We start from the raw sequence: 12560 nt of genomic DNA, 5'->3' as shown, positions 1-12560 counted from the left end.
GGCAAAGATGGCCGCAAATATGGCCGTGCCAATGCTGGCACTTTCTGCCAGCTGTGGCATGCCGCGCACATTTTTCCTACTAGTGCGGACCTCACTTTACCCAGCAATGCTGCCAAATGATGTGGCTGAAGTTTTTTACAGTGCGTCAGAGGAGGAGGCATTCCATGTCTTTCAAGTGAAGTGCAATGTGGTTTACTTGAACTAAGAGTTATGTTGGTGGAATATTTCTTCCTACTAGAATTTGTGGCTCAAACATATTGTTTACCGCAATCTAGTGCATTGAAATAGGCAAGTTCAGCATTTCGCAATAAGTGTACATGCGTCTTGTCTTGTCTTGTATCTTGTCGACTGAGTTGGAGAGAGGAAAAGTATAAATGAAAGGCAAGGAGATGAATCGAGACTGTGCCTGGTTAGCTACGTTGATGAGAGAGAGAGATTAATAGAGAAAGTTCTGTTGATATTGTCGACATATAACAGTTCTTTGCTCTATGTCGCAGAGGGTCACTCAGTCCGGTAGCCTTCAGAAATCGCAGCAGCGCTAAATAGCATAGAACGCCTTATATACTGCCACGACTTGTACAGCAATTTTTTCTTCAAAACCCTTGGAAAATGAGGTGTGCGAGACAACTTATAATCCGGAAAGTGCGGTATTCACAAGATCTTGTCTTGTTAGAATAATGTCATGAGACTTCCTGTCAATGAAGAAATTCTCAGTTCACTTCATTACTGTAGCAGTGCACACAGCAGGCTGCTCTACATGCTGTTTCGTTTGTCAGCTGTGCATGCATCAGCTGACTCAAGCTGCCACTCAGTTGAAGGAGTTCTCACTGTGAGCACTCATTACATAATGTACTGTGCAAATAATGAGGAATATGTGGGTTTGATAAGTGTTAGAACACCTGTAAAAATAATTTAAAGAAAATCGGGCTAGCATTGGAGACGAACTTTGTAGGTAGCAGTCATTATAATCTGCCAGGGTTATGTATGAGGCATTGCGAGATGGTGGAGGGCTTGATTTTGGCCAGTTTCATGGAACTTGGGCCAACCATATACACAAACATAGTAGTGGCTAAGTGGCATGGACTCTCTGTAATGCATTGTGTAGTAGACTGCCTGGGGCATGATATCGTGTGTCCTGTATCTAGAAAACTGACAAAGATTGCAAGATAGCAGTCTTCTGCACCTACTGGCAGCTTTGGTTGCGCACCTTTGTACTTTAGCTTGCTCGGTTCTTTCCTTTTTTTAAGATACAATGCCAGAGCTGTAAGACTCTAGAAATGATCCAGGCTGCATATTATTGCTGTTTGTTGAAATGGTTGAAATATAGGTTACCGAAGAGCGCCTTTATAACTTGCAGTATGGAAAAAAGAAAGTATCTGGATTTTAAAAAATTAGGACTATGAAAAAGTATATAGAAATGCAATGGTGGGTCCATCTGCATCATTTGCACCATTTTCTACAATTCTACTTGGCTGTGCCCACTCAAGTGCCATTTGTGCCAACTGCACCAAAGTGTGCTACTTTCTCAATGTTTACAGAACAGTGGAATGCTTTCCATAGGGGGTGTGAATACTCCAGTACAGTCGACTTCCCTTAATTCAGCCCTGAGGGGAGCGATGAAATTGATTGAATTATCTGGCGGGTCGAATTAATAAAAATGCAGAAAAAATGTCAAAACAGACCGCTGATTCATTTGGCAGTATTTGCCAGATTTTAACACGCCCCCGAATCAAATGCATACCCACTTTCTCTGTGTCCAATGTAGAAAACTAACATAGAGATAACATTAAATCTAAACAAAGTGGAAATCTTAGTGCGCACCCGATTTTTTAGCAAGAAAAATGCACAGGGGCAACTGATATGTGTTGCACAGTGGCAACTGATATTCCAGTCTGCTTAGCTGCCCAGTTATTAAAGTCGACTTCACCGCAATACAGTTGTGTTAAGCGACACACCATATGAACGTTGTGAAAGCTGATACTGGTCTAATTTTTTTTTTTGAGAAAAAAGAAGGCGTGCATTAGAATGGGGTAAATAGAATAATTGGACATACTGGGTTAGTGTTATTGCTTGGAAATATTCCTAGAGCAGGCCAAGAATTGATCTTTTCAACGGGAAATGACATGTGTTCGACCCAGTCACTGTTCCCTAAGCTCTGCCAAGACAGACACTGTAGGGGTTGGCAAGTGCATAATGACTGGTCAAGTTTGGATTATCCAGTGAAGGCCAATTTTAGGGTAGAAATAACAAGAGTTTGGACTCTTAGAAATGCATGGGCGCCAGCGAGGATTGTATGAACCAAAAAATCGAATTATCCAAAGTCGAATTAACAAATGTCTACTGCAATGTCTTGACAAATTTTGCATCATGTTCAGACTGAGCTTGGCATCTGCTATTAGGTGTGCTACCAGGATGCTGAATACTGGAAGAGGAAATTTGAGCAGCTTTTTTCTGAGAACAAGGGGCTCAAGGAGCTGCTCGAGCACTCTCAACGCAATGCAGTCATGCACGATCCCCGAGTGGACTCGGGTGGAGACTGCTCTGCTGACTCACCTGACGACCTGCACAAACTGAAGCTGGACCTCATCCTTAACCAAATGCAGCATTTGCAGGTTTGCAGGTTTTTCTTTAATGGTGTGATGGTCTTTACTGGCAGCATGTAGCACATCATGTTACTTCATCTACACATACATAACATTGTGGTTTAGTAAAATCTGAGGCATCAAAATTTGGAGATTTAAAAACATCATGTAAAAATTTGTTATATTATTTAATCTGAGAGAGTGATTTCAATGCAAGAAGTGGAGAGAGATTGTCATACTAGTATAATTAATTGCCAAATAAGGCATAACTCTCCCCTGCTCTGTATTAAAATATTTTCACTCTTACCATTTGATGCAGGTGTAATGAGGAGAATTTGGTCATTGGTAGAGGCTGTAAGCACATGGATTGTCAACAATATGCAGGTAGCAGAAATGTAAGCGACAGGTTGCACTGAGGTCCAAGGGAAGTGTGCGCCATGTCTTATACAGTGCAGTGTTGTTTGCTTGACAGATAAAAATCTACTAACTGCCTTTTTGCGTGCAGCTGTAGCATTCCTTCAACATCTCTGTTAGCCTGGATTTTTCTTAAGCATGTTATGTACGAAAACTCCGTCACTGCTTTTGCCGAGTTTGCTAGCTAGCAGGGCTAGCAAGATGTATAAAACAAAACATTCTTCATTTTGGCTGTCTTCTTTATTTTTGCTATAATCAGTGACAGTTCCAGAGAGCAGTGGCAAGTGTCCCTCAAAGAGGCTATCTATGTGCATGCCAGGAAATCATCTTGTGTTTATAAATAGACTCCCTCTCCTTGCTTATGTTTTGTATCTATGTCCTTGCCTTGATGTTTCTTGGATGCTTCGTTGCTATGAAAACCCTTGCCCTACTGAGAGAGCTTTCTGTGCATCAGCCGCGAGTGATAGGTCTGAGGAGGGATCCATTGGTCCACTCAGCCTTTCCTCATCTGCACCCACAAAATAGGTGGTCAGAGGGTGTTGGCAAAGGTGTACATTGTGCACAAGGCCTGTGAAATCCTTCCAATTTTCTTTCCAGGTGACTTTGTGTGGGGAACTGTCTTCATCCCCACATTTGGAGGTCTTAGCTGTTTGCGTGTGCCTATTCTTGTTGAAAAGCTAGGGATTTTCTTTCTGCTGGTGGCATCTGTGAAAGAACTGCTTTTTCCAACTTTTTAGGGAAAGACCTCTCCCACATTCTTGACTTATCCTTGATGATAGTTACGCATGTCCACGTCCCTCAGTGCCACAAGCAGCATGATTTGCCATGACATGTTTGGTAGCACCCACCAAATATATGGCAGAGTGTAGTTTTGTTTTCACATATAAGTGTGTGGGCACTTTGTTTTGTCAATGATGAGCTGTCAGCCAGGGCCATCAAACTGTCGTGAGTATTTCTTCAAGGTTTCAAAACCGTTTTTAATTAATCAGTTGAATTTCATTAGCTTGATATGCATTGAAATAAGTACTACTGTAACAGTAGTGAGGCAGTCTCGAGTTCTGGCTGTTATTTTTTCAGTCCAGAAAAAGCACAATGATGACCTGCTGTAAACAGTGGGAAGCACACGCTTATATTGTGGAAGGGAAAATTATTATCCACCCGACTGTAGTATGGAGGTACAGCCAGGTTGGTCAGTTCTTCAAGCTTCCGCAGAACTGATTTGCCATATTCAGAGTTTTTGCGCTTCAAGTTGTCAATTAATTCGCCTTAATGCCGTATCTGCTAGCCTTTTGGTTAGCTCGGATGGTAGACTGACTGCCCTGATCCCAGGTTTGGTCCCTAGACCAGGGCAACTTTTTCTTAAACTGGGAAGCTTTCTTTCTGTGAAACCTGTATGGGTTTCCTTTGTAGCTTTGTTCTGTATTTGGATGGTAGACAATCTTTTCTTTCATGAACCTTCCTCCACCTTGTGAGTTTCTTTAGAACTGATTTGCCACAGTTATATCATTCACCGTAATTGTCATCCTCTTTCACATACACAACAGGATGCAGGCCTGTCATAGTAGATTTCAGTTGGCCCTCTGTTGTGTCATCCAAGACTATCCTATGTGTGCGAATTTCTTAATCTCATCATGCCACCTAGTCATCTTCCATCTTGGCAGCATATCACTTTAATTGGCGCCCATTTCATTACTCTAATAGACCACAGTTAATCTGATGTATGCACTGCATGGCCTGGCCCACTCCACCTATTTCTCTTATGGCATATTCCATTGGTTGCTCTAGAGCACTCCAGCAGCACTACAAATGTTGCACAAGGCAGAAACTAAGCTTTAGTGAAAGCATAATCAAACTGCAATTAAAATGTAAAGCCACCTTACCTCTACTACACACACTTACTATTGTGATATGTACAGGGTTAAGGCTGCTTTTAACGACTTTTGTAGCACAGTCAGACCGCTCTGGATGAATGTGCAATTAGTCTTAACCAGAGCATAAGCTACATCTGCCTGTTTTCTAATCCATGCTGTTGTCTTGAGAGTATAGTTGGAGGTAATAAGCCTGTGTGATCTATATTATAGATCATGTTGATTTCCCGGTTTGGGTCTTCCTTGTCCTCTTAACCACCCTGTGTAAGAGATGCACTCGGGTATGTTTATTTGTGTTTCCTTCTGCAGCTGATGAAGACATTCAATCAGGTGAAGTACAGTGAACGTCTGTCCCGAGAACAGGCTCGCAAATTGGAGCGGGAAAACGAGCAGCTGAAGGCCCGACTTGAGGAAGAGGAAACTGATGACATCCTTGTTCAACAGCAGCTAGAAATGAAGGTTTGAATGAATTATGACTGAAATTGTTTGTATGCTCTTGTTTATACAGTGGAACCTCATTGATATATTCCTGCTTGGTAAATTAGTAAATTTTCTGGGACCTTGTGCTTTGAAGCACCAGTCCCATTTAGCTTTCCTGATTAAATACATGTTAGCATGTGTGTTGTCTCGCCATTTGTTATGTTTCTCTTCCCAGTTAAATACAGAAACTGAGACAATGTACCGCTGCCATGCTATTGTCCATCTGTGGCACCTATTGACCCCTGCACGTCACCGCTGAACACGGTCACTTCACAGAACGTGGCATGCAGCGCAGAAGGATCACCTAGTTCACATAGTTGCCAGTCACTGATCTCAATACGACTCACAATGTCAAAAACCAAGAATGGGTGGACAAAGGCAGAAGGGGTTGTTCACACCCATGCTTGCAGATGCTGTTTCATGGTCTTCGATACTTAGCGCAGTTGCTTCAATGTACAAGGATTCCAGAAAAGTGAAAATGGGCTTTGAGTGCTGAGAAGGAGGCTGTTATCTTCAAACACTCAATCCAAGCATGATCAGTGTGATTCATCACTACGACCACTTCAATAAGCACTTAACGTTCACCCTAACCACCAGGCAGCAATAACAAGTTTTATTGAGTGGGTTTTCGAACCAGTAATCACTCATTATAACAAAATCTCTTTTCTCGAAATATCGCTTTATTCAAAATTTCTTCCGGTTCTGACCCAACCGCATGCATTTTAAGCCGCATTACTCGAAGTGCACGAAGAGCTTGACCCGCCTAGAGTGAAGTGGCGAGCAAAGGCATCGCTGCCGCCGACCGGTGGCAACCCTTTTGCGCTTGCAGGGTCAAATCAATACCACAGACGAATTAGTCTCATGCAGGCACAGAACAGGCCACACAAGTACCAAACCCACCACCAGTTATTGCCTAGTAATGAGTACCAAGCGAGTGTCGTGTGCTGCCAGTTGTTCAGTGCGGAGTGAATGGAAGCTGTCAAATTTCACGGTGCAGCACGCCCGAAGCATTAATCTCGGTCGCAGTCGCATCGCTGGTGTCCCTTGTGATAGAATCCACGGGAAAATAAAGCTTTCTTGATGCTTGCGATATCAGAAAACCGGGGTCCCATGAATGCCAAAAAGTAGCCAAAAGGCCGCGGGCAGACTTGCACCATACCATTCCATGGGGTGCGCTCGATGAGCAATGTTTTATCGCTCTAAAGAGCATTTCTTGCACTGAAACATGCTGAAAAGCATAAAAGGAGTGTCGCTCCGATTATACTGTAAGTGCTATGTTCGATGCAAGGAGCTACGTTAAAAAAATCATAAAAACGACTTTGGGGAAGTCGGTCTAGAAATTTGCTTGCCGCTCACCATAATCGGCCTGCATCGCAATAAAGCACCGCCCCTAGCTTCATTGCACTTTTGACTGCGCAAATTGACTGATAACTTGTAGACAACAGGAAAAATCCGAGCGTCGCCAACGATGAGTCAGGCTGTCAACATGACGGGTGAACACAAGCTGGTGTTTCCACAGCGATTTTCTTGAGCCGGTCATGCTCGATTCACGCCATCTGGCTTAACGGCCTAAATGCATGGTGTAGTCACTGAATTTTGTTCCTAGACATTTGTCAATGGTGCAGATGCGATGGTGCGTGAACACTGACTCTCGAACTGTAGAATTATCACAGTGTCGTAGACAATGGTGCGCCGAAAAACGCTTGTTTTGCAAACTTCACGGCTGCACACCTCAGGAAAAAATTTGCCCAGTGATCATGCAAAGCCCCGACTGCAACACTATTCAGTTTTCACTTCACGATTGCACTGCGTACCACAATGAGTGGCTAATCATTTTTTGAGCACAACAAACACAACCCCAGACTCGAGCCACAGCATTTGTGGCGCTTTCCAGTGTGATACTCTTGTAGTCCTCCATGACCTCCACACCCCCCCTATAAAAGCTTCCACTGCCTTCCCCTTCTCATTAACTCTCCAGTCTGCAAGCTATTTGTACTCCAGTCACTCCTCTCACTCACCTCGATGTCAACTCCTCACCTCCTAGCTGCCAGTTTCAACGTTGCTGCTCCTCTAAAGCTGCCCTCTTCCGGTCTACCCTCCCGAGCACAATCTTCCACCAACAGGTGCCCTTCCACGGTTCCTGCTTCTTGGTCTCCACAACTCCGATGGCTTTTCTTCTGCTACACGTGAAGCTGATGCCAAGCCTGCCATTGCAACCAGCGCGCACTGACGAGGAAAATGAGATAACCTGATGACATTTTGAAGCTTTCACCTTCTGTGCTGCCTGCCGCATTTGGTCACTTTGGCACCAACGGCGTGTGCATTTGGATTTGTGCTGTAGGCCATGTGATTGCGTGTTATTTGGAGTGCTTTGTTAGGCATGCCTCGCGTGTGCTTTTGTGGTCTACAGTGATAAATTGCTTTGTCAGTCTTGGGCGGAAATGTCCGACTTTGGAGCAGAAAGTTCTGCTGATAAAAGAAGTGGAAAAAGGCAGCCGGCAGAAAACTGACATCGCGAAGGAATTCGGCATACCGTTGTCTACTTTATCAACTGTATTGAAAAACAAGAAAGCTGTGCTGGCTGGCTTTGAAGAGAGCTTCTCTGTGAAGAGAAAGAGGAATCGCGATTTGAAATGTTGGCGAAAGCGCAACCGTGAACCGTGACACTGTAGACGTATGGCGCCAGCATTGGCTCCAAGCTCTACTTGAAAAATATCAAGACAAGGACATCTACAAACTAGTTGAAGCTGCATTTTTCTACAAGATGCTACCGAATCAGACGTTCACTATTACTGGCGGAACCTCATCCGGAGGAAAACAGAGCAAGGAGTGTGTCACAGTGCTGTTTGATGCCACAGCAGCAGGTGAGGACAAGCTTCCCTTGTTGATACTGCAGAAGGCAGAAAAGCCACTGTGCTTCCCAAATGCAGCTATTCCCAAGGAATGAATCTACAGAAGTAACAAGCGAGCATGGATGACTGCTGCTATTTTTGAAGAATATGTGCACCTTCTGGATAGATGGTTCTACGAAAAGAATCGGCAAGTGCTTTTTATAATTGACAATTGTTCGAGCCACGGGAATATCAACAACCTCAAGGCGATTGCTGTGGAATTTTTGCCTGCAAACAAAACCGCGGTACTGCAACAGATGGATCAGGGCATCACTTGAGACCACCCAGTAGCTGTACCACAAGGCTCTTTTGCAGCGCGTGCTCGTAGCATGGGACACCAACATGAGGTACAACATTGATTTGCTTGGTGCTATCCATTTGCTGAACTTTTCATGGAAAGAACTTGCACCTTTGAAGGTTGCCAACTACTTCGCACATGCTGGCTTTTCCCGCGCCTGACGATGGCTGGATTTGCAGCAATCTGCACTAGGCTGTTCATAAAATTGCTGGCCTAGAGGTAGAAGGCAACTTCAAGACATTCGCTCTAGTTAACGGTGCTGCTCCCGTGGTTGCCCCAGCGATGGATGCGGAAATACTAATTGATACTGTTGGTGGCACCGACGAGGGCAAAGAGCCGGCAGACAAAAAGCCATGTGAAGTGCCAACTATGGTGCAGGCGCAGAAGTACCTATGCCTGCTGCGAAATAAAGTTGAATGCGTGGGCGGCGGCCACAGCGTCATGCAATGCTTGGTCAAATTAGAGCAGAGATTGCTCCTGGCCGGTAAGAACTTGAAGCAGCCAAAGCTCACTGCCTTTTTTGCACCTGAATAAAGTTTTGCTTCGCTGAATGCATTGCATTTTGACTTCCTTGCAGTTCTGGCGCAAATAAAGCTTAACTGCTTCAGCTTTTATGGAGTGGTCGCTTATGTTGAGTTACGGCTTATAACGAACTTTTTCGACGTCCCGCTGACTCCAATTATAACGAGGGATTACTGTAGTTTGTTGGCTTCCTATTCAACCTCAAATAGGTGTTTGTGTGAACTAATTTTTTTGTCTCAGTAGTGCTGCCAGAAGTATTATTGGATGTTGTATTTTCCCAGATCATAATTTTTTTTTATGGTCCCATAATGTTTGTATCAATAATGTTCTACTTTATCTTTTTTGGTTTGCTTCTCTACGTAGCATTAGGCATTTAAAGCTTTGCCATGTTTGTTTTTAAGTGGCATGTAACTGTGTGCTCATAGTGGCTGCTTGAATTAATAGAGTTTTAGCGTGCCTGGTATTCTGTTAAATGCAGGGAGATCAGGTGGAATAGCAGCTGAGCGGGGGCTCAAACACCAATGGTCTGCATGGTGCAGCCACCGGGTGGCATTTCTGCTCACCCGGTATTTCGCTTAACCTGCCTGTGTTTAGTGGAATGCTGGACACACTAAATCTCTCAAATAAATTGAATGTATTGTATAAAGCTAACTTCACAGTGTGCAGCATTAAAAAGAAATCAAATTGTGCTGGGTATGAGTGTTTTGTACAGTGCTCTTACTAAGCCTTCTGTTCAGGCAGCGAACATCATATTTCATTTGCCAAGTGTCTGACATTAAAAGCCTAGTCAAGTGGAAAGCTCAGTTTTCTTTTACTTTTTGGCCGTTGTGCAATTGCGATGAACTTAGCCTTAAGTAAGCAAGAATTCCATTGTTTGAAGGACCCAACACAGGTTTCTGCATAATGTGCACCTCCAGTGACAAGTTTGCTTGCCGACTTCTTTGCTGTAGCAACTTGCTCCCTTGACCCTTGCCACAATGTGCAGGTAACTTTGCAAAGCTCCTCTGTGGTGATTCTTGTATGCAGCTTAACTCAGAACTTGTTAGATTAAGTGATGTAATGGGTAATATCAACTTATTTAAATTCCTTTTATGGCATTTCTCACTACTCAGCTTTTCCAACTTTAATTCCTAGCTTTATGAACTGTGAACGCTATGGAAGGAGTAAGCTGATAAGATAAGTTAAAATAAGATCCGGTAAGATAAAATTACCTGATGAAACAGACACATGGTTTGCATGCACTGCTGCATTTTAGCACTCCATGTAGAGCTAAGATAGTGCTGCTTGCAGGACATTCCTTTAGCTTTAATAGCTGTGTAGCCACAGCAGATATCTAATGCTTTAACGCAACTGTGACAGCACTTCCGATGCCCTCATTTCATGACCAACCGTTGGGCCACACATCGTACTTTTGTGTGTCGTGGCCAGCCGGTGAGTCATGCACATTTTTAATGTTTTTCAAGCTCTAAGGAAAATGGTGCCACCACACTTGTGATTGGAAGCAAGAATTTTTCACATGTGGCATTTAAAAAAAAAATTGCATGTGTATTGCAAGGCATAAATTTCTGCAGTTTAACAGGCAGAATATGCCATGCCCGTGCTGCAGAGAACAGCCATTTCAACAGTTTCTATGGGGCCTAGCACACCAGGTCTCTAAATTTTGTAACAACAATTTACAAAATCAAGAAATGCTTTTGTGTAGGATTACTTTGTTGCAATGAAAATGAACATTTACAAGCTGTGTTGCCCATTTCAACAAGGTCTTTCTAGAGTGGAGCCCTGCAGGGGTCTTGCGATTCAGTGTGAGCCGAATGTATCGTGTGCAGGTTCGGTCCTTGACGGAGGAGAATGAGGAGTTGCAGTCACGACTGAGCCACGAGTCGCAGAGGGAAGCTGCTCTGCGGTCCCTCGAACATCAAGTGCAGCGGCTGCTAAGTGAAAACGAGAGACTGAAGCGCTCCATGCAGGAGCAGCTACCCTCCTCTGTCACCACAAGTCGCATTCCTCTGCTTCGGGACACAGTACGTGGCTGCCTTGTTCTCATTTGGGGCTAGCTTGACTGCTGTGACATTTTCGACCTGGTCATAGTTCTGCTTTAAACAGACCGACAACCGATTTTTAGGGACCCAGTTTTTTATAATGCAGCAAAAAGCTAATCTGTGGAAGTGCTTATACCTGCAGCGAGTGCAAGTTTTCTAAGCAGAATTTCTAGATCTGAGCCATCTTTGAAAAAAAAAAAATAGAAGTCCCAACACCAGCAGCACTGAAAAGTGAGAGCGATGCCGATAGCCCGCCTTGCAAATTGGGCAAGCAAAACGATGGGCAGCTTTTGCAGGAGTGTGTGCAACTTTTCTTAACCATCCGCACTTTGACCTTTCAGCCACTTCTGAATATAAGAAGCTGCTGGAATAAGTTAGCATTTTGCACAAACCTTTCATAGGTTTCTATCACTTTCTCTTTCCTAATTACAAGTTCACAGATCTTCGGTACTACTGTGACAGTACAGTAGTACCAGTCAAAATATAAGTAGTGCTTTGCGCTTTAGATTTTAAAAAATAAAAAATGCACTTTTTAATGTTGCACAACTTGTCAGTTTTTACAGAAAGCTTTATATAACTGGAGGTGCCAACATGTTTATAATAGTTGTTCAATGGAAAAAAACACTTACCATGTGACTGCAAGATGTAATGTGCATTAATATTCTTAATTTCACTTGTGTGTTTGCTTTCATGGTTGTGAATATTATACCATATCTTTAACATTTTACTGATGTTATTGATAAGTGCCTGCTGTCTATCTGATGTGAGCTTGTAACATAAGCAGCAGCTCCAAGTCGGTCACTTTGGTTTCAGTTTCACTGTACAAAGAATTAAAGAAAAGCAATCTTGTGTTCAGGTCAGTTAATCCCTTTGTGTTGATTATGAGTGCTCTGCTTTAAGGTGAACCGGCTCATCATTGAAAATGAAGACTTAAAGACTGTGGTAGCCCGGCTTCGCTATGGACGTCCCCTTCCTGTCAGCGGTGAGCACTGCTTAACACTGTACAAAGCTGCAAGTGACAAGACCAGAGAGCACTGTGCTGTAGTGATATGCTTGTGTCAGGAGAGCCATTATAATAAAAATACAGTGCGATAAAAAGCTTTAAATAGATGTGGAAAAAGTACATGGATCAAAAAAGCTGTGCTTGCCTAAAGAATTTTTCTGTTGTAGGAAGAACAATGTTTTTCTTTTCTTCTTCTTTGTCCAGTTTATGAAGAAGTCAAAAATTATGCTGATCACACTTTTTTATTATTATTTTTTTTAATTTCGTTGTGAAAAAATTAGGCGAACAATTTATTGCGGTGAAGCCTACCAAGAATGGAAAGGGGCACTGTCCAGGGACATACTTCCCATTTCTCAATTATAGAGATGCACACGAACTACATATCTCCAGTAACAGGCTAGATATACCTACACTCTGTTTCCATAGTTCCGTGCAGCAGAGCCAAGGCTATGCGACTCAGAAG

The 12560-nt window shown here is 43.3% G+C and overlaps 1 protein-coding gene across 4 annotated transcripts in view; it reads left to right on the top strand.

Moving 5' to 3' along the window:
* LOC135907237 (nucleoprotein TPR-like) overlaps positions 1-12560 on the top strand; it is a 69133-nt gene that overhangs the window by 34332 nt on the left and 22241 nt on the right. For all 4 annotated transcript variants that reach the window (XM_065438916.2, XM_065438914.2, XM_065438917.2 and 1 more), the window contains 4 exons: positions 2400-2612; positions 5174-5323; positions 10882-11076; positions 11995-12076. In XM_065438916.2, coding sequence (XP_065294988.1) covers positions 2400-2612; positions 5174-5323; positions 10882-11076; positions 11995-12076 — 640 coding nt within the window. The remainder of the gene's footprint in view (positions 1-2399; positions 2613-5173; positions 5324-10881; positions 11077-11994; positions 12077-12560) is intronic.

The sequence above is a fragment of the Dermacentor albipictus genome, chromosome 1 (genome assembly GCF_038994185.2).
Source record: "Dermacentor albipictus isolate Rhodes 1998 colony chromosome 1, USDA_Dalb.pri_finalv2, whole genome shotgun sequence".
Lineage (NCBI taxonomy): Eukaryota > Metazoa > Arthropoda > Arachnida > Ixodida > Ixodidae > Dermacentor > Dermacentor albipictus.
The sequence above is the reverse complement of the archived record's forward strand: the minus strand, read 5'-3'. Positions and strand labels throughout refer to the sequence as shown.